This window comes from Carassius gibelio, chromosome B23 (assembly GCF_023724105.1).
Source record: "Carassius gibelio isolate Cgi1373 ecotype wild population from Czech Republic chromosome B23, carGib1.2-hapl.c, whole genome shotgun sequence".
NCBI classification, from domain to species: Eukaryota; Metazoa; Chordata; class Actinopteri; order Cypriniformes; family Cyprinidae; genus Carassius; species Carassius gibelio.
In genome coordinates, this window is record NC_068418.1 from 24,515,074 (window position 1) to 24,538,069 (window position 22,996).

Genomic DNA, 22,996 nt, shown 5'->3' on the forward strand with positions numbered 1-22,996 from the left:
TCGGCGAGTGTGTGTTTGTGTGAGTCTGTTTACAGACTGCATGTGTTTACATTCCGGGGAGCCGGTCCAAGCTTCAGAGACTGCAGTAAATGAATGAAAGGAAATGCTTTATTCTGCTCGGTAATGGAAAAACACTCCAAAATGAAGCTGTCGCCTGCCAGCTCGCATCAAGATGGCAAGATGTTCCCCGACGCCATGAGAGGAGATCCTGGGAAAGGCCGGGAAACTCCTACCAATCTAGTTCAATGTCTCCTGTGTTCTGACTCCATGGGAGCGCCGTTTTGAGGCATCATAACAGCTAACAGGGAACTTTTTCAAAGCGTTGTGGTTGGTTTTCTTAAAGTTATGAACCTACAAATTGACTATTTACTAAAGTTCTTCCAGTAACGTTAATAGAACATTAAATGTTAGCATTGTTTATGCATCATTTCTTGGAACATTTATTCCTTAAACGGTTTAGTTGACGTTTTTTTAAATGTTACTGCTTGGTTCGGAATGTTTAGAGAACATTCAAAAGTAGCGTTCCCAATGTGCAATATGATTTGAAATAAGATCAAATGGAATGTTCCCTTAACATTCTCAAAACCAAGGATTTTAGAATGTTCAGAAATTACATTTAAATAACTTAAGGGGAACGTTAGTAAAACATTTATTCTTCAGTATCAATGTTTTTGTTTGTTTTTCGGTTGTATCCAAATTCTAATGATCTCATTAAAAAAGAAATACAAAATGAATTTTGTATTATACAAAAAAATAAGTAAATAAATAAGAATGACTATTTCATCCAATATTTGTGTATTATGGGTATAGAGCATTTCGATTTTAGTTTAGCGACATCTAAAACAAAAAGTAGAGTTAAAAGAATTAAATATAATTTTTAAGTAAATACTTTTAAATATTTAATGCTATTTTATGCTTATTAGAAAAAACAAAATGTAAAAAAAAATGAAGTTTAACATAGTTTAATATGAATTAAAATTTAGTTTTTAACAATGTTTGTGTGTTATATACATTGTTGTTTATTAGAGTACTGCAATTTTACCTTAGCAAAATGTTATGTCAAATTCTCTTGGAATTATTGGAAGTATTTAAATGTGGTAAGTGAGTGAATCACTGATTAGACTGAGTTGAATATGTTTAGTTTGCATATGGGCAGAAAAAGTGAAATTGCTTTCGTAGCGTTTCTTACCTGTCAAAATCATATGTTCAGAGCTCATTATGAATATATAACCAACTTTAGATTGCATTTGCATTCTCTTTCACCCTATACGAATATCTGTTGCTGTTCTGCATGCACTTGTTCACAGATGCATTTATTGTCTCATGGACAATTAGATATATTGTATATTATTTGCATGTCTTTTTGTGCATTTCCACAAAATCAAGTGCAGACTATTTTCTCATTGCATATCCGGTTTCACTCAGAAATCCGTCAGATATGGAAGTGAAATGGTTTGCGGGCAGGGTTCAAGTGTGTCTGAAAGGACTCATACTCTCACCTCACAATTCTTTCAGATCAAAGACAGTCATGTGACTCTATTCCAGCCAAACGTTTGCACTCTGTGATCCGCTCCGTTTTTCTGAATGCAGTGCTTCACCTCTGATGGAAACATCCTCTGGCTCTTTCAGAGATGTCTGGGTTTTGGCATTGCTCGTCATTGTCTGTCGGATGAGCCTCGAGGCCCGTGAAATAGTGATTGGTGATTTTGCCAAAGATAGTGTTTTTCAGACACTTGGAGATTGTCAAAAGAAAGTCAGACTTTTGTTGTCTGAGCACACACAAAACATCAAAGGTATGACGAAGTGATAAATGTTGTCAGTTTATGTCATTGGCTTATGAACGAACTGAAGGAACCACCGGAATTTTATTCTAAACAATAGTATGCAGCCTTCCAATACTAAAAGTCTATTAAAATTGCTATTGGTTATTAATGTACATTTTTATTTGTTTGTGCATCTAAATCTTAAATGCATAACCTCAATGCATCTGCAATGTAGAATGCAAACTGTGCAAACTTTATTTTACCCATATTTGCATATTCTGTTTATTTATTTAATGCTTGTTAATGTCAAATTTCACTGGAATTAATGGATGCTACGGTAGAAAGGCAGTATTTAAATATGGTAAATCAATGATTTTAGTGATGATTATGAAAATTAATCAGTCAATTGTATGCATCAGTCTACATTCATTAGGAAGCATATTTGTTTGAACAATTTCTTTAATTGCACTCATTAACTTCTAATCATTATGCAACTATAATATAGATTCATGCATCTATAATGCGTAGAATAAATGCTTCTCAAATAGAGGTCAATTTACTTGGAAAGCTTGACTGTACTTGGAAATCCTTAAGAGTACAAGAACAACTGTTCAAGAACAAGATACTGTATCATCTTGATTACATCTCAGATTTCAGCAGTCCTTGAAGCCACTGCAGAAACTTTTTAAGAAAAACAAATTCACGTCAGCAGCTCAACATTTCATTTGAGGCAGACTCTGATTTCTGAGATCCTCACACGTTCAGTCTGGATCTTGAAGACACACTGACATTAATATTGCTGTGAATTAGGTCTTCGAGGGACTTTATTGGGAACTCCTAAAAATTAAACATTTAGAAAAAAAATAAATAATAATAATTAATGATTAAAAAAAAACATTTTCATTATTTGAAATAAAAAAATCTGTCATGGTTCATTTTCATTTAGTTTAAATTGATGTACAAAAATAACAAACTGAAATGCAATACAAATATAAACTGGTGACATGTTTCAAAAATAAAATTATAGAATGCAACAAAATTACTAAAACTTTCAAATGAAAATAAAAACCTGTGCAAAATATTAATAAAAACTAGTATTTCAAAGTTCAATGCAGGGTTACAGTTGATGAGGACTAAAACCATAAAAAGTGACGTTCATTATTTGAAATAAAACAGTTAAGTAAAATGAGTTTAAAAAACACAAATGATTTTATTTCAGCTAGTTGCCAAGTCCACATTGCTAATTTTCATTCAGTTTAATTTGATGCACAAAAATAACTAAACTAAAACTGAAATGCAATAAGATCAATAAAAATACAAATCTCAAAGCGCAACTAAAATGACTAAAACTTACAAATAAAAAAAGAATGCAAAATATTATAATAGTATTGCAATGATAAAAAACAACATTAGCTCTAAAAATATTTAAACAATTGACAGTATAATAAAAAAATACGCTGTAAAAAAATATTTAAAAATCTTTATAATTTATGAAATGTAGTAGCAGTTTGAAAGGGAAAATCTTTTTCAAAGTAAATCCTACAACATTTTAATGCAACATGCAAACATCATTATTCTAGATGTTTCACCAGAAACCAGTGGCATGAAATACTGTGTTCTTTATTTAAATTACTAATATAGCAAACCATTTCATGGGATCTTTCATAACTGGATGTTCTTGGAGTTCGACTAGCCGTCGTTTAACAAGTCGAGCTCCGTCTGGAACGCTCTGAGTTATTCCAAAGCGGGCCAATGGCACTGGATGCAGTTTTATGAGGTGTTGAAAAGACGACAACCTTTAGCAGGTCCTCTGCCAGCCCTGAACCTCCACCCGACCGACTCGTCTGTTAGCAGACTGCTTTCATTCTGACAGAAAGCCTTGATCACAGCCTGTGCTGGAGCTTTGCCTGTCTGTGATTGAAGGTTATGAACCGTCTCATCAGCATCACGTCATTCGGGCTTTGCATGCAACGCAACATTTTCTCTGTCCATGTCTTTGATCCAGTCTTCCATTGGCTGCTTTTGGTTTTGTCTACTTAGTCTGTTTAGACTAGTCTTAGATGACTAAACAATATGTGCGCACCCTTTTTGGGTTTCTGTTGCTAAATCTTTATGGAGCATGTCGGTGGAATGATTTTCAGTAACATGTTATTATTAAACAATACAGTTGTGATTGGATATTAAATCTTATAAGGGCTGGAATGAACTGTGACCAATCATAAGTTTTTTTAATGTTTTATTTAAATTTCACAAATAATTACAAAGAAATGTCATATAACACATGTGAAATTTTGAAATAGTATGTTTTTGTATTTTCATGCCCTTGGGTGGCATTTATTTATTAACTGATTGGTTAATTTTTGTTTGTTTTCAAATATTTTATATATTTAATAACATTTTTGTATTTGTTTTATTTGATTATTTTATTTGTTTTTTTAAAGATAATTTAACTTAATTGTGTATATTATTCTATTTTGTTGTTTTCAAAAAAATATTTTATTTGATAATTTTATTTGTTTGTATATCTGTATATGCTTTTGTTTGTAATATATATTTAATTTTTAAAAAAAGATTTTACCTTTTTATTTTTTATTTGATTGTAAAATGAACACTAGTGATCTGTTTTAATTCAACAAGTTTAATTCAACAAGTTATTTTATTAGTTATTTTTTAGTTATTTACCTAAAACAAAGTTATTTTGACAGACATTGAAGTTAAAGCTGTTCCGAACGTATATGAGTTTCTTTCTTCTGTTGAACACAAAAGAAAATACTTTTAAGGATGTTGGTAACTAAACAGTTGACGGTAGCCATTGAATTCCATAATATGGAGAAAATTTACCATGGAAGTCAATGGCTACCTTTACCAACATTCTTCAAAAGATCTTCTTTTGTGTTCAACAGAAGAACAAAAATCATACACCAGTATTTCTAAATGATGACAAATGTTATTTTGTGGTGTACTGTCCCTTTAAGTGAAGGGTCAACTGCACTGCAGTTTGGGCAGTTCATAAACCCTGAGCTTTAAATGAGCGTGGTTGTTGTTTGAAGACCGCCACCATCACTCAGCGCTTACAGTAGCGCTCACTAAGGACGCCGGGCACAAATAGAAGCAGGCGATATTTCCTTTACGAGCTGTTCGCAGGACAAACACTGGGTTCCTTCATTAGACGTAGGCGATCTGGGAAGAGACGGCGGGGGGAGGATGCTAAATTCTGCTCTAATGTTGACGTCTGCATTTCATCAACACCCTTTTCTCTTTCGTCCCGTCTGTGCGTCGCCTAATAGCCCATGAGATGAAGACTTTGTGCTGGCTTTGCATGTGACGGCCTGCCAGCTCTCACAACCAACACCTCTCTCTCTCTCTCTCTCTCTTTCTCTCTCTCAGAAGCGATTAAACATCGCCGGGCCACATGCTAACGGATGTTTGGCCAGAAACGAGAGGTTGTCTCGCTGCTACTGTATCTGGCTTTCCACCAGCTCGTTGGATTGCCTGCCAAACGTGTGAGGGCAAAGTTAGACCCACTTGCTGTAATAATATTGATTTAGTTGGAGGAACTACCTGAGAGTGAGTGTAAAGTGGTCGGGATGCTTTTGGATTTTGCTCTGCAAGATTTGGATCATTTCTTCTGAATACATTACTGCACACTTTAGTACAGTATTGCTGGAAGTTTATCAGGTGTTGTCGAACAGGTTCATTGGTTCACTCCAGCCCAAAGAGCCCTCTGTGGAGAAATGTTGATGCAATACACGTATTCTATTGTTTCATATATATTTAAATTGTATTTGTTTTAATTTAATTTCATAGTTTATTTAAATATAATTGTGTTCCCAATTTTTATTTGATTTTAAAACTTATTTTTAATATTTCATTTTTTATCATGCATGTTAAAATTATACTTTTATTATATATTTAAGAATATATTTTATTTTGCCAGATTTTTTATATTTTATTAAAAACATATATATTTCATTTTTATGTAATTTTGTTTTTATTCTTTTTATTTAAAAATGTTTTAATTTATATATTTTTGTATTTTATTTTTATTTGATTGGATTAGATTTTTATATTTTGCTTAATAATTGTTTTATTTATTATTGATTTTGGTTTATATATATATATATAGTTTTGAGCGTTTCTTGAAAGCACGGTTTGTGCATGTTGTTATTTTGTGAATTAAATGAAAATTAAAAAAATCTTAAACCTTAAAAATAAATAAAATAATGCACAATAAAAAAAAAAAAAATATATATATATATATATATATATATATATTTTTTTTTTTTTTTTTATTGTGCATTATTTTATTTATTTTTAAGGTTTAAGATTTTTTTAATTTTCATTTAATTTTATTTTCTAGTTCAGTATTTATTTATTTACTTGTTTAATCAGGAAGGTCCCATTGAGATACAATATCTCTTCTACCAGGGAGTCCTGTATAAATGTATTAATGTATAATAATTATTTAAATTGATTTAGATGTATGAGAAAATGCAGAGTTTAGAGTTTAAACTTAATATATCATAGGACTCTTATGACATGTAATTCAAAGTAATCACTTAGCAACCACCTAGAGCACCATAGCAATGCCCTAGCAACCACCCACAACAAAACCACAGCATTATTTTGGCAATTTCCTTAAGTTTGTTTCCTGAAAATGACATTTTTGTGACTGAAAATGATATTTTTCGTCCCTTCTGAGATTATTTCTGTGTGAGGTGAGTTGTTTTAAGAGTAAAGCGGGGCCTGGACAAACACTGAGAGTCTCGCTGTGAGCAAACATCGCTCTGTGTTTGAACTGCACACCTTCAGCGCGTCTGTCAGTAAATATACTGAGCAGTGCTGACCCCATCATTAATCAGTGAGGAAACGTTGCTCTCATGTCTGAGCCACATGAGCACAACATTCACAAAATAACAACATGCACAAACCGTGCTTTCAAGAAACGCTCAAAACTTCAAGGCGTCGAGGTTTGGCTCGGTTGCATGACCTTGTTGCTCTCGCTGGTGGATGCGTTACTACATCTATCACCGTTTTCCATTCACAAACATTATTCTGATAACTGGATTCAGATCCGCATGAATGTAACTAATATAGTAGCTCAAAAGGTCAAGCATACAGCTAACAATGCAGAGGTCATGGGTTCAATTCCCAGAGAACTCATAAAGTAAAAAAAATGTTAAAGGCAGTATTTTATTGCTTTAGCAATTGTTTTACCAGTGTCCAGTTTTTATAGGCTCATAAATGTGTAAAATGAAAATTTTCCTTCTGAAATATAGTGCATGAGTTATGTGGACCATTTTATTATACGTTAATTGTGTTTTTTTTTTTTTTTTTAGATCATTTGCAAACACAATACTCTCTCTCTCTCTCTACAAAATATATATTATTATTAATAATATTTTGAATGAGCTTTTATATTTTTGTTTTTGTTAAATCACCAGATTCAAACAATATTTTTTGTGCAATATTGTATTTTATTTTTCAGGGTCATTTCAGTTAATGAAAGTTAAATGTGTGCTTTTATAGTAGCCTTCTTTTTTTTCATTTTAGTTTTAGTAATTTTAGTTTTTACATTTATTTCACTTATTTTATTTCAACTACTTCCCAATGCAACATTTAAAAAAAAAAAAAAAAAGATATACTTTATATTTCAGTTAACAAAAACAAGGCTCTTATTGTTTGAAATGGAATTTTCCCTTCTGTCTTTAACAATACAGATCCAGATTTCAGGATAACATGCTAGCACCAGGATAACATGCTAGCACCTTACTAGATATGTTAAAGATACGGGAGAAACACAAGAAGTAACTTGCTAGTATCTTCAGCCAATTAGCATCAGCTTCCTCATGACATCATGCAGCTCCAGAGTGATTGGTCACATGCTATTTACAGCTCGGGTGATTGGCTAATGAGAGCCAGCTGAGAAACTGCTAGTGAGAATGCTAATGTTAACGGTTAAACAAAGAAAAGAAACACGAGTCGAGTCGAGTCCTCAGATGGGCTGCTAGTGGAAACAGACGCTCACAAACAGAGTGTTGAGTTACATAGAAAGATTACAGCAGCCGTGAATACTTTATTGGGGATTCGTAAAGGTTTATGTTTCTAGGTCAACAGGCAGGAAAGTATTCATGAAGTCAGTTTCATGCTAGCCAAAGTAATAAAGGCATTTTATGTTCTGCTGGAGCACATAAATCTCTCTGAAGTGTGGGGAGATAATGTGGATCCTCATAATGTTTGACATGTTTGGAGATGTTTTTGACATTGAGTTTGGTTTCTTGTGATGGAGAGGCTGAATTTGAACATGCACAAAAAAAAAAAAAAATCAGCAAATATTATTTGAACATGTTGGGCTCTTTAAAGGGATAGTTCACCCCAAAGATGAAAATTCTGCCGTTATTTATTCTGTTTGACTGACTGACTTTTGTGCAGCTCAAAAACTTCTGATTGCTTTGTGTGAGGATCAGTCTGATTTATTAACAGATCACTCAGTCATGTACCACATTAACTGATTCTGTTAAATAATCAAACTCTAACTAAAACTAAAATCTAACTCATTAACTCCCATGAACATCTAGAAGGGTATGAAGGTTTTTCTCTGAATAATGACTTTAGAAAGTTTAGGAGAAAATTAATATGCTTTTCTATAAATTTGAAAACTCTAACTTTTTTTTATCTTCTTTAAAAGTTTTTTTTTGTATTATTATGGTATTTGTTTTTGTTTTTTTTTCAAATGGCTTTTATTTTGATTTAATTGATTTTTAGTTTTCATTTTAATAGTAGTCTTCCTTTTTTATATTATTTTTTGATATCATTCTATTTAGATTTGATTTCAGTTTTAGTTTTAGTCATTTTAGTAAAAAAATTCAGTTTGTGACAAGGCAACAATTACATTTCTCGCTGATTTTTTTACACTCAGGTTTTTCATCTAACATTTATATTTCGGCATTATTTCAATTAACAGAAACAATATTTCATATTTTTGGTTTTAGTTTCAACTTAACAGCACTGCTTGATTTCAGCTTTATTCCAATTTACAAAAATATTTTTAATAGTTTTAGTTTCAGGGTATGTTTACCTGACATTGATGTACTAAAAACTGAAAAGTTTAGCATACAAAGACAATGTTGTGAAAATTATCCCTGTTAAATGTGAATCTGCGAAAAATCTGCATTATGCATGCCAGGTCAACAGTTGGCGATACAACTTTGTCAAGAAACACTGTGTATCTATGGACTCAACACGTAATATGCATGTGCAAGATGTCCCTTTTTTTCACAAATTCCACTTTTCGTAGTTTACACAGATATGATAACATTATTGTTAACTTTGAAACCCTTTTTTAGCAGTTTGCATTTTCAAGCCCCCAAATTGCCAATGTTGAACAGCCAAAATGAATAAAAAGTTGAATAAAAAGTCGTGCAAGCAACCACTTAACAGCGCTTTAAAATTCTCCTTTTGTGTTCAGTGGAAGCAAGAATAAGTTACACAGGGTTTGGAACAAACACAAATGGCGAGTAAGTAAAGACAAACTTCTCACTATCCCTTTAAAAACCCTCTCAGCCTACATTTTTCCTTCATGTCCATCAGTGCAATCAGTGTCTCTTGTTTTAATTTCAGCCTCAGTGTTGTTTCCTGTTTGGAACACAAAAGAAAGAACAAAACAGCTAGAAAAATAATTTGGCATCTCTCAAAATATGCCTCCCTCCCTTCTCTTCCAGAGCCGTGGACGTTTCTCTAAACTCATAGACAGATTAACAGTGACATGTTTATTTTCTCTGTAAAACAGCATTTGGGTTTAAAACCACCCGAGCACTTTGGGCTCATGGTGATTGATTTAGCAGTAATAAGGAGTCTGTTTCGCCCATTTTATTACATGAGAAATTGTTTTCTTTCTTCTGGGACTGAATAGAGACGCTGATTGATTTTGCCGTGTGAGCGTGATTGCAGTTAATTGGTTTCATTGGTTCTGCTGTGCGACCGTGATTGTGGGTAATGGGTCTGATTGGCTCTGTGGTAGAAGTGCGATTGTGGTCAATGAATCCGATTGATTGTGATTGGCTAGAGTTTTCACAGGGGTCAGGGTTTGCTTATGCTGGTAGAGTTTGTAACTACACCATGTCGGACTAACTTGACCAAGCTAACAACCCGTTATCTCATTAGTTCTGTTGTGTAAAACGACTGATTAATCTGATTGTCTGTATTGCAGAAGCACACTTATGACTAATGAATCTGATTGGTTGTGTTGTGCGGAGATTGGATTGTGGGTAATTGGTTTGCATGTGGAATTTGGTTTCCAGCCTTCCTCCTTTAAACAAATGACTTCTCAACACAGCTATTGCATAGTAAGTTTGATTTGGTCTGATCTTTGTGTTAAAGCCTGCTTTCTCATTTATTAAAGTGTAAAACTCGTCATTATTTCATAACTTTAGTCATGGCTACGTGAACATTTCACAATAAAAAAGCTTTTATTGGCATTCATTTTTATCAAACCAAGTGGTTTTTCCATGTTTCTATGTGCATTTTAAGATCTGATCCTACATCACTCCATCTTTAAGTTGGAATAGTTCACCTGAAAACGAAAAAGCAGAAACATGCACTTTTCCAAGCACGACTTTTCCAATGAAAAGACAAAAATTTTGGCTGTTTTACAAAACCTTCTGCAAAACTTGTATTTGCATCAGCATTGAGATGCAAAAAATGGTGTGTCCAAGCGGCTTGCCATATTTGAAGTTGCTAAGCCAAATTACATTGATCCATGCATGTGTCATTACTAAACTCAAAAAATATGATATTTCTTAAAAGTTATTATTTCTCAACTTAACATGTTAGCCAGCACCCCCCATTATGAAGGGACATTCAACATAAAACACACTCACACGTATATTAAAAATGTTGAAAAATAAAACACGAGCCGTCACGAGAGAGCGTCAGAATTTAAATAAAATCTTCAGCTTTTCTTTCATTTTTTTTATTTTTTTTGGTTAATCGTCTCAATCTGTTTGTGACACTGTATGCTACAAATCCATGCCGTTTTTTTACTACTAAGACGCAGTTTCTGAGTGTCCCTGAAGAACTAAAACCTAAACAAAGGAATTATGATCCATATTACAACTTTATTGCTTCGTTGGACTAAACGTGCTTCATGAGATGTCATTAAGTGGACACTTACCTTTCTAATTAAACCGGGATTTACAGCTGTGGATGTGTTTATGACTCGTTATTACGACGGATCTGGTATGTACTGCGTTTTTATTCTTCATGTTTTGATGTGTACTGCTTACACAAATGTAGCAAATACATTCTTTATAATCTTTCCATTGAAAAACAGTGATCTGTCGCCGATGCTTGAGGCTTAGATCTTTATAATGATATATAGTTTGTCAAGATTCAATTTGTCCTATTTCATTTAATCTATTCGTAAACAATGACACGTGCGAGTTGAGAGGTGTTGAGGACCCCGCGCCGGGGTGCAGGTTTTAACTGGCTCATTTATCAAATGGATGCTTTCTCTTCTACCTCCACAAATTAAGCTACTGTAGGTAGTTCGGTAGAGAGGTGTTTGAATAAATTAGCATTTACGATTGACACCAGTGAAAATAACTGCGTCAAGATGCATCCTAGTTTGTCATTTTGTGTTATGTAGAAATTAGAAAGCCATTTGGAATGAGCTTGAGGTTGAGTAAATGATGGCCGAAATAAAATTTCTGGGTCTCCAAGACTGGGCACTCAGACAAATAGGTTTCTGATTTTAAATGTTGTTGAATGCATCATTTTCCTTCCTTTCACTGGCCTCAGCGTGAGATCTGACGAATGGTGTGTTTTATAGTATAAGGGCTCTTCAGAAAAAAGACCAATTCATCTTCTTTTCTCCGCAGCAGGGGCACTTCAGTAATGAACAAGCACTTTGGGTGCCGTGCTAAACTCCTAAAAGCTTTGTACTGTAAACAGCATGTAAGTAATTTAATGGCTAATGCCACCATAAAGAACGTCCAACATTGCACGCAGAGATTCCTGCATTTCTAAAGAAGTGAAGGACGTCTGTGGATTCGAGAGTGAAAACTAAGGTTTCAGCTTCATTAGATGTTGGTTTGAGTGTTGGCCGACAAGTGCTAAAATTAAACGGTTGTCGTTTTTTTACCAGCAGCAGCATTGAGGAGACTCTGTGGAAACTGGGAGCTTGAACCCTGTAATAAGCTGTAGTCTCCTGCTTTGATGGGCATCTGTTTCCTCACAGCATTGAGACAGAAGTGTACTGTGAAGACAGTTTTGACTCTTCAAACCGTGTGGAATAACAGTTTTGTAGTTATTTTGATTTTGCACAACACACCCTCAACACATACAGTTCTTTCCAAAGAGCTCTTAGAATTTACTGCATAATTTGATTTATGGCTGGTATGACTTGGGCCTGTAAGAAACCACTTAATAACCATCCAAAGCTTGCTAGCAACCACCTTAACAGCTGCACAGCAACACCTGGCCAACCACCAAAAACTCCTTAACAATTGCATAGCAAAACCCTGTGCAACCATTTAAAACATTTCAGCAACGCTTTAGCAACCACCCACATCAGCCCAACATCATGTTGAGTTTTTCATGAACATAACTTTGAAGACCGTCATGGTTTAGAGTCTTATACATTCTGATGAAGAAGAGTATTAGCGGATGGTACTCCTTCGTTGGAGTAACAATGACAACCTCATTGACCTTTATCAGGACAGAATGTGTTTTGCTGTCAGGCTAAAGCGATACGCAACCGCAGGAAATGCCAGAGCGCTGCTGAAGGATCCTAATGTTGAGTTTGGCTTCGCTCCCAGAGGTCACAGCAATATGAGATGCTGAAGGCCTCACAATCATGTCTGTACTGGGATCAGCTCTGCTCATTTGTCATCTCTCTACCTCTGACCAGGTTTTGGGTGGAATTGTGAAATGAGTTTGCTCTGGCATGCTGGATCAGCAGCTTTTCGCTTGACTGTTTCTGTTTACTCGCCCGAGGTGAAAACATGTGTCGGGTTTTCTCCAAATAGCGACTTGAAGACTCTTGATTTCCTTTCTCTCAGCAGATGTGGACGAGTGCGCAGAGGCCCTGGACAGCTGCAGTATGGATGCCATCTGTCAGAACACCCTCAAGTCTTACAAATGCATCTGCAAATCAGGATACAAAGGCGATGGGAAGCACTGTGAAGGTGAGAAACACTTACTAAAAAAAATCCAGGAAAATGAGGTCAGAATGCAAACTCTTGATTGCTGCTACTGAATTACTTCTTATGTTATTGTAATAAATACTGTTTTTGTGTATTTATCTTTGAAATTTAATGTCTAATGCTAAAATCAGGGTTGTAAATTATTGGGGCTTTTGGCAAAAAGGAGTAAAAATGCCCCACAGGTTTAAAATATAAGATAGTGGCAAGTGGCAAAAATTACCCTTGATTAATACATTAATTACAGCTGATTCGTAAATCAAGATACATTTACTTTAGAATTTAAAAAAACTTCAGATATTGAGTCTTGTTTTCTGAAAAATGTAGCAAAATTGTGAGTCCATGATTAAAACTAGGGGCAAGGAAAACAAACTTAATTTAAAAGGGAAACCAAGTGTATTTCTGCAGCATTAATATGCAAAAACCAGCAACATGCATTTTAAACTAACAATAGACATTACACACTTAAAGCTACACACTTTAATATTGCATAGATTTAAAATAAGATAAATGTATCTGAGATCGAACTGCATAGCAGCATATATATATAATATGTTTATCAATTTAAGAAGTTAATTTAGTGCAGTTAAGTATCAAAAGGAAGGCAAAACAAGTCTACTTCAATTAGATTGTTAAACTCAACTCTAGGTTTTGTCTGCCACAATAATGAATGATCCTAATTAATTCATTGAATTAAATGGCATATCATGTAATTAATTTGAATTTTATAAAATGATTGACAGTACTAATCAAGTATTTTGGATTAAACTTATATTTCTTACCCCACTAGCAAACTGTTTCTCTTTTTTTCCAAGCACAGATCTAGCCAAACTTGTGGGTTTAAACCATAAGAAAACAATTTGCCAGTGGGGAAAGTAAAATAAACGTGATTCAAATCTTAATATCTTATGCTTCTCTAATATATTTATCTTGTTTAAGCATGGTCAGATATTTTTTTCTTGGAAACAAGACAGGATTACTGATTAAGACATGGTTGTTTTTGCCATGTAGTCTATAATAAGATCACTCTGGTCGATACTCTGTGTGTGTGTGTGTGTGTGTGTGCAGACACTTCAAGGTCTTCTTCTCCATGTCTTATTTCTGCAGTTCCTTGGCTTCCTTTTCAGACTTACCTGAGGGAAAGGAAATAGGTGTTCAAATGCAAGATTAAAAAGATGACAGACTCAATTCTTTACCCTTTGGATGTGAAATAGAGCATGAAATATCTTACACGTTACCGATAACTTGAACTTGGACTGTTAATTACAGCACAGTCCCAATCACGTCAATGCAGGGCAGACATTAGTTTTTCTATTTCAATTTCGGGAATTGATTTCAAGGGGCATTTTTACCTTCAAAAGGGCAATTTTTATAAATACCTCATTAATTTATTTATATATATATATATATATATATATATATATATATATATATATATATATATATATATGTAAATTAATGAGGTAATTATACAAATATTACTATTTTTAATGTTTTTGAAAGAAGTTTCTTCTGCTCATCTAGCCTGCAATTATTTGATCAAAAATACAGAAAAAAACAGTAATATTGTGAAATATTATTACAACTTAAAATAATAGTTTTCTATTTGAATATACTCTAAAAAAATAATTTATTCCTGTGATGCAAAGCTGAATTTCCAGCATCATTACTCCAGCCTTCAGTGTCACATGTAACATCAGTCGATCACATGATCATTTAGAAATCATTCTAATATTCTGATTTATTATGAGTGTTGGAAACAGTTCTGCTGTCTAATATATTTGATCAATAAAAGTTTAAAAAGAACTGCATTTATTCAAAAAAAAAATATTTATAATAATATATATTCTTTACTATCACTTTTTGTCAATTTAAAACATCCTTGATTAATAAAAGTATTGCTTTTATAAAAAAAAGAAAGAAAAAAAATTACTGAGCCCAAATTACTGACCAGTAGTGTATATTGTTATTACAAAATATTTATATTTTAAAAACATAGCTTCTTTTTTTTTTTTTTTTACTTTTTTTTTTTGTATCCTAAAAAAGTATCAAATGTTCTGAAAAAACATTAAGCAGCAGAACTGTTTCCAACTTTGATAATGAATCATCATATTAGAATGATTTCTAAAGGATCATGTGATAATGATCCTAAAAATTCAGCTCTGCATCACAGAAATAAATTATAATTTAAAGTATAATAAATTTAAAAACAATTATTTTAAGTTGTAATAATATTTCACAATATTACTGATTTTTCTGTATTTTTGATCAAATAAATGCAGGCTTGATGAGCAGAAGAAACTTCTTTCAAAAACATTAAAAATAGTAATGTTTCCAAACTTTTGGTCTGTACTGTATATATATTGTTTTTGTCTTTTAATGTCAAATATTTACAGGGGTCTTGAACTGAGAAACCAAAATCTTGACATATAAGAGGTCATTCTACTATAAAAACATCCTGTAAGTTTCAGAACTCAAACCTTCTTGTTAGATTAAAACCGTTTATACTGAAGGCAGTCTGCCGAACTATGATTTCATTTGCCATCATCTGTCCTGCATGAGTTTAAGCACAATCAAAAAAAAAAACCCTTGTTATAATCGCTGAGGCTGTCTACACTGTAGAGAAAATGTATCTCTTACATGCATCACACATCCATCATTACATTCATGTAGCATTTTGTTTCTTTAGGACAGTTAATTCTGGTTTCCAGCACACAGAGGCTATTCTAACCTTACTGCACAAAGATGTGGTCATGTCTTGTTTTCTTGTGGCCGTTTGCCTTCAGGGGAAGTTTTTGCAGCTCAATTGTATTTGGAGAGGTGTATGCTGCTCTTGGACCCACTTAGCCAATGTGATCCTTTCTGGATACAAACATCGTAAGCCCAGGCAAAACATTGGAAAGTGAGTGAGTTCTGGAATGTTTGCGCTGCGTTAAAACGTCACTCCTGACTGAACCGGGATCAGTGGCGTAAAGCCCTTGATATGGTGAGGAAACACAAATGTGCGCTGGGGAGATATGAGCATCACTGTTCAAATATACTTCACCACGTGCAAAAAGACAAGCAGCAGAACCGGATCCTAATCCTGTGAAAGCTATTGCAAAACTCTTGATAGCTTTTTGCTACAAATAACGTGGGTTTGGGGTAAATAACAGGCCTGAGCCTTGAGAAGGCAGCGCTTGCCTGTTTGGCTGGTCACACTTCTTAACTAGCTTAACCAGCAAGGGTTTAATGTCTTTACTTCTTCTTATATTTATATTTAGGCACCATTTATAGATCTTCAAAACGAATTTTATGCATTCATGCATAAAGCTTTAGATCAAAAGGTTTTTAAGATCATGAGGAACATAAATGCGGTCAAATATGTTAACAACTTTGTGTATACTTGTATGTAAATACAATAACAATGTAATTAAATGCATCATTCTTATTGCTTTTATTGCTTTTAGCTCATTTGCAGTTCGGTTAAATTCTCATGTGATGTGATTAATTAATTTTTCACATTTTCTTTTTATAAATATTTGCATTTTGTCTCAATCGAAAGATATCCTATATATGATATTTTTATGATATTAATATTTTAATGGAATAATTTTGCTTACCATTTCCTGATTTTAGTTTATTTGCATTTTGTTAAAGTTGTTCTGTGGTGTGACAAATGACTTTTTCACACATATTCATATTCAATATACAAATATTCCATTTTGTTTTAGAGTTTTTTATTAAAATTATTTTTATAAATACGTTAAAATATTGTGCAAAGTATATATACTATTTTATAATATTAAAAAATATATAAAAAATATATATTGTAATGTCACAATCACTTGGTTCTTGTTTCTTTTCAGTTTTCTTAAATTAAATAAATGTACATTAATTTATCATACTGCAGGACAATGTACAAATATGAAATTTTGTCCCTTGATAAAAAAAAATAAAAAAATAAAAAGATTAATACTATACATTAAAAATATAAACAAATACAATTATTTGGATTACATATTATACACATATTCAATGTATAAATATTGCATTTTGTCTGTCAATAATAAAAACCTGCACAAAGATGTTGCATTAAAAGTGCAAATATTGCATTTTATCTTAAAATATTATTACAAAATTATAAATGTCATTGCATATGAGGTATATCACTGACAGATTATAAGTTAAATGATGTAAATCCTAAACGAGCCTTTATCAATTGTTGGTCTTTTCAGCAAAGTCCATCCATGCAAGACAGTTCTAGATGTTTGCAGGTTCATTTTTGCATCGTTTAATCAGTATGTACACAGTAAAGTCCATCATCCCAGTCTTAATAGGCTATTTATTATGTCTCTTGGATGCAGAATGAATGTTTTTTTTCCACATCTGCAATCTCCAATGACCCGTAAACAATACCACCATAATGAATAGTGCAAAACGCTTTTTTCCTCCACTTCTCGAAATTGCCTGTGCCGTTGATCGCTCGGACTCATATGGAGACGCATTAGCCGAGGTAAAATAGCTTGTAATTCGACGGAGTGAAGCTGGTGCAGAACCGAAATAAAAAGCAAAAGTGCAAAGACTTTGTACTGTGTTGGAGGTGGGATAAAAAGCATTCAGAAATAAAGACAAATAAAGCGCTGTACTCCAGACAGCGAGCGGCTCTCTCCATACTCACTGAGCCCAGACGACTACAAAGCAGAGCAGAGGAGTCTGGGTAATTAGTGCTCAATTGGGCATCAAATGAGAGGGGATGGCCTGCGTCCCCCTCCACAGACATCCACTTCTCTCTCCGGCTCGGAGATGTTTATTCAGCTGCTCTCGCCATCCAAACATGAGGCATAATTCACTATAATCACAGCAGTTACCGGCACACAGAAGCTCGTATTGAGCTAAATAAATTCATTAGGAACAAATAAAAGATGTTTGAGCAGATGTATTTCAAATGGGTGATATTCTGCTCTTTTTGAAATCAAATCAAAATGTTAGTCTAGGTTTTCATAAAAAAATTAAAAAATTTAAATACACAATTCAAGGACCTCAGAAATAAACAGTCTGTTTTGGTACTATACCTTTAAGATGATGTGAATGACCTCTCTTTTTATTGGCTAAAATCCTTGCAAAAGTTGTTGAATACTGATTAGGTGTTGATATGCAAAAGTGCATATCTATCTATCTGTCCATCTATCTGTGTAGATATTTTTCCCACTGCAGGACAATCTATGCAGACTGCAAAAAATATAACATATAATAATCTGATTATATTTGTGTATACAAATATTTAAATGTATACACGCCAGCATTCAAAAGTTTTTAGTTGGTAAGATTTTCTCAATGTCAAAACAGTCTCTTATGCTATATTTTATTTATTATTTAGTTAAAAAAATTCAGTGAAATCAGTTAAATTGTGAAATATTATTACAGTTTAAAATAACTGTTTTCTCTGTGAATATATTGTAAAATGTAATTTATTTCTCTGATCAAAGCTGTATTTTCAGCATCATTTCTCTAGTCTTCAGTGTCACATGATCTTTCAGAAATCATTCTAATATAAGGAACATTTCTTTATATAACATAACATAATAACATTATTATGTTGAAAACAGTTGTACTGCATTATATATATATATATATATATATATATACATATATATATATATATATATATATATATACATATATATACATATATATATATATATATATATATATATATATATACATATATATATATATATATATATATATATATATATATATATATACATATATATATATATATATATATATATAGGAAACTGCAATGCATTTTACTTTTCAGGATTCTTTGATGAATACAAAGATCAAAAGAACAGCATTTATTTGAAATATGAATGTTTTGTAACATTCTAAACGCCTTTACTGTCACTTTTGATCAATTTATTGCATCCTTCCTAAATAAAAATATGAAGCCCCCAAATCTTTTGGCTTCAAAAGAGCAACAGCTATCTATGATATCAGCGCTTTAATTTGGATTGTGATTGTTCTTGCAGATATCGATGAGTGTGCCAGTGAATATAATGGAGGATGCGTTCACGAGTGCATGAACATCCCCGGAAACTACAGATGCACGTGCTACGACGGCTTCCGCTTGGCCCACGACGGACACAACTGCCTGGGTAAGCCATCGCTGCTTTACGTTTGGGACGAACAGATAAAGCGTCCTCTCAGGACTTCATCCCACTCAAGACAAGCAAAGATTGACACTCAGACATGTCTAATCAAACGCCACACCGACCACGACTGAGGCCCAGAACGTGTGACTCTATCCTCCGTATCAAAACCAAGCGGTTTGTGCGGTTAACCAATAGAAGAGGGGGTGATAAATCCGTCAGATTCGGGCTGTGACTGCTGAGCACACGGTTCTGGGGAATTAATTGTATTTTCAGATCGTGTGAGCTCACGTTTTTGACATTCGGTGGCTCATATTCCCAGCCGTTCCAGGTCAGTTGAATCAGTCTGAGGGGAATGTGTGTGTACGGTGCGTTTGTGTGGGAGATTTACATCGGGTTACAGTCTTATACTGACCTCGCCGCTTTAACTCAAAACAGATGTCCGGCGCGTCCAACAATCAGCCCAATGAAGATGTGAAATTGCTTGTGTGGGTTATGTGGGTTTTACTCGTGCAGAACACTGATATTTCAGAGCTTCGTAGATGTTTAAAGGTCCTTTCTGCCCTTTTTTTAAACACATTTTCGAATATTGAAGTTTTCTCTGGTGGAGTTCGAAGCAATATGATTGTTATCCGGATGACAACTGAATTTGAGAAACTCACATTTTGCTCTTTTTTTTATTATCAAAATGCAAAATGAATGATGCAATTATTTATGTTGTCACAAAATGTGAACTTTTAAAATTGTACAATATAGTAAAAAAAAAAAAAAAAAAATATATATATATATATATATATATATATATATATATATATATATATATATATATATATATATATATATATATATATATATATATTAAATTAATATTTGGGACAAATATTAAATACGCTAAAGGAAACTTTGGGATCATACAGGTCATTAAGGCTCATTAAAATTACTATTCAATGAAAGTTACATTTAATTACATATGAAGAGTTGATTTGCAAAAAACGATAACTCTTTTATTTTATTTTTCAGAAATCCCTTTTTTTTTTGGGGGGGGCATTCCAAGTAATATCAATCTAACTGCAGTTGGGTTGTTTTGATTAAGTTATAATAATTTAAACAAATACATGTTATTTACTTAATTAAAGTTAACTGAAAGTATGTTTAATAATATATGAACACAAGGCTGTCTTTTTTATTTATATTTTAATTGGCATTTATCGATTTTTGCAGATGAACTTTTCATATTTGGACAAATATTAAGTGTATGTGTGCAAAAAAAAAATATGTAATGTAATAGTCTAATAATATTATTAGAACTATTGAATAAATTATTATAAAGTTCGATTTGGAATAATTTCTTTTATTTGTTTTTTATTTTATATAAGACCAAATATATGACTTTTTTCTGACAATACTTGTTCTTTATATGATAGCATGTTTTTTTTACTAATTAGTATTAAAACTATATATACTAAAAATAAAGCAATATTTTAGTATTTTACATTAGACCACATATAGCTGTCATTAATATTCAATATATATATATATATATATATATATATATATATATATATATATATATATATATATGTATATATATATGTGTATATATATATATGTGTATATATATATGTATATATATATATATATATATATATATATATATGTATATATATGTATATATTAAATCCTGGGATTGCTCTGAATTGCTCTTGCTTCATCTTTGTTTCCGACCCATTTAGCTCAAGCCTCATGTTTAGCCGTGGATGATTTGTGTGTACCGCTGTATATCTGCTCACCCTATCCCAGACTCTCTGTTATCTCTCTTACACCCTTCACTAACTCTTTTCTAACTCTGCGTTCTGTTCTTCACAAATGAACGCTTTACGCAGGTGAACTGTGGTTAAATAAACAACCCCCTTCTGCAGTATCTTCAGTCTCTCTCCTCCTCCCGAGCTCTCTTTAGGATACTAAGTCACTTTTGCTCCAAGGTTAGTGTGTTTTTTTGTTTGAAGGCTAAAAATAACAGGTTGCTTTGTTTCCATGGTGTTGTGAGTGGGAAGGAAAGTCGAAAATCTTGTGATCTATGCAGAAAAGACACTTTTGTGTGGATTTTGCTTTGGATCTTATCTTCGCTTCCCTGTAGAGTTCAGATTGTTAATGACATTTGAACTTGCTCACATTTCTGATTAGTATTCAATAAAACACTTGTATGGTACAGTACAGTATGTACTTGATTTGAGGATTTGTCTTGTTTTTTAGATTGGTAACGGTGTGATGTTGTGGGGAAAGCTGATGGATGAAGACAGTGTTGATTTTGAGTTTGTGCACAGGTTTAACATTGATTTTAACACACTTTTTTATGCATTTAAAATTAGATACTGGCATATTGAATTGCAGTTGCTCTTCTTTTCATGTATTTTAATATCTTATTTTATGTTTTAGCTATCAATTGTTTATTTATTTTGTTAATATTCTTTATTAATTTATTCAGTATTATTATTTATTAAATATTCTATTGTTAATTTACATTTATTTTGGAGAGAACAATGGGACACAAATTCATAATTGTTCATCGAATGAAAACGGGATAATATTTGTGTATTTAATTGCAATTAATGTACTGAACAATTTACACATTATAGACTAAAAAAGAGGCAAAAGTGGACTTTAAAACTCGAACAATGTAAATTATAATAATAAATAACACTATTTTTAATTATAATATATAAATTGCATTTATATATATTTGCATATTTCTATATTTTAATAATATGCAACTTTGTGTGTATGTATGCAAATATATACACAAACACAAAGCATATTATAGATAGATAGATATAGATAGATAGATAGATAGATAGATAGATAGATAGATAGATAGATAGATAGATAGATAGATAGATAGATAGATAGATAGATAGATAGATAGATAGATAGATAGATAGATAGATAGATAGATAGATGTGCTAAAATAACATTCTCCAAAGTATCTTAAATAGAAATCCATTAAAAAAAGTAATGCTGGAAGATTGAGAAGTAACCTCATAATCTCATCTTGAACAGTGAGTCACAGAGAAAGGAAAGAGAGAGAGAAAAGGGAAGGAATAAAGGATGAGGAATGAGAGAAGGAAAGAGAGAGAGAGAGAGAGAGAGAGAGAGAGAGAGAGAGAGAGAGGGAGAGGTAATTCTTCAGCACTGGAATCCTCTCTGGAGGTTTTTTTAAGAAATGTTTTAAGTGCAAATAGTATGAGCTCTGCTCCGGGTTTCACCAGAATCCTGTTCCTTTTCCAAATATTTGCTTTGGACGCGAGCCGCGATCTGCACAGAACACATGTCACTGACGCCGTCCGCTGACCGGCACAGCTTCACCAAACTCAGCGGCGGCAGGAAACCATGGGTTTGTTTATGCTGCGGGAGCAAGGTGTTTGGGGTTTGAAGCGCGAGGCTCTCGCACAATCACAGATACTAAAGCAAGCTCTGTGCAAACAGACGGCTGTTACCATAAATGCTTTCCAAACGCTTAGAGCCGACTGAAACATTACGAGCATAGATAGAGTTCAGAAATCTGTCAATACACAATTTATAATACAATGCAAGTGCATATTTTGTTTTCCACATTGGTAAATTGTTGTAAAATTGTCATCTGTGTTCTTTCATGTCAGCTACTGATTTTGTAGAGCATATTTGTTGCCTTAAAAAATAATAACTGAACAGATTTCCTGACACATTAATCTGATGGGACCCCACCAGCATTATTTTAGTGCTACAACAATAAAACCGCACATTATGACAATGCATTTTTCCTTTTGTACTTGGAATACATGGAATACATTTCAGGCCTTTGTAACTCTGCTACATTCTGTAGCCACACCCACATGACATCTGATTGGCTCAGAATCCTACA

At 33.0% G+C, this 22,996-nt stretch overlaps 1 protein-coding gene across 8 annotated transcripts in view; it reads left to right on the forward strand.

Annotated features, from left to right (window-relative positions):
- The window catches only part of scube3 (signal peptide, CUB domain, EGF-like 3), a 99,653-nt gene that overhangs the window by 18,807 nt on the left and 57,850 nt on the right, over nucleotides 1–22,996 (forward strand). For 5 of the 8 annotated variants that reach the window (XM_052594672.1, XM_052594664.1, XM_052594666.1 and 2 more), the window contains exons 2-3: nucleotides 12,824–12,949; nucleotides 18,979–19,104. In XM_052594672.1, the coding sequence (XP_052450632.1) occupies nucleotides 12,865–12,949; nucleotides 18,979–19,104 (211 nt within the window). In that variant the 5' untranslated portion in view covers nucleotides 12,824–12,864. The remainder of the gene's footprint in view (nucleotides 1–12,823; nucleotides 12,950–18,978; nucleotides 19,105–22,996) is intronic. The other 3 variants (XM_052594671.1, XM_052594665.1, XM_052594668.1) reach the window with 1 other exon arrangement.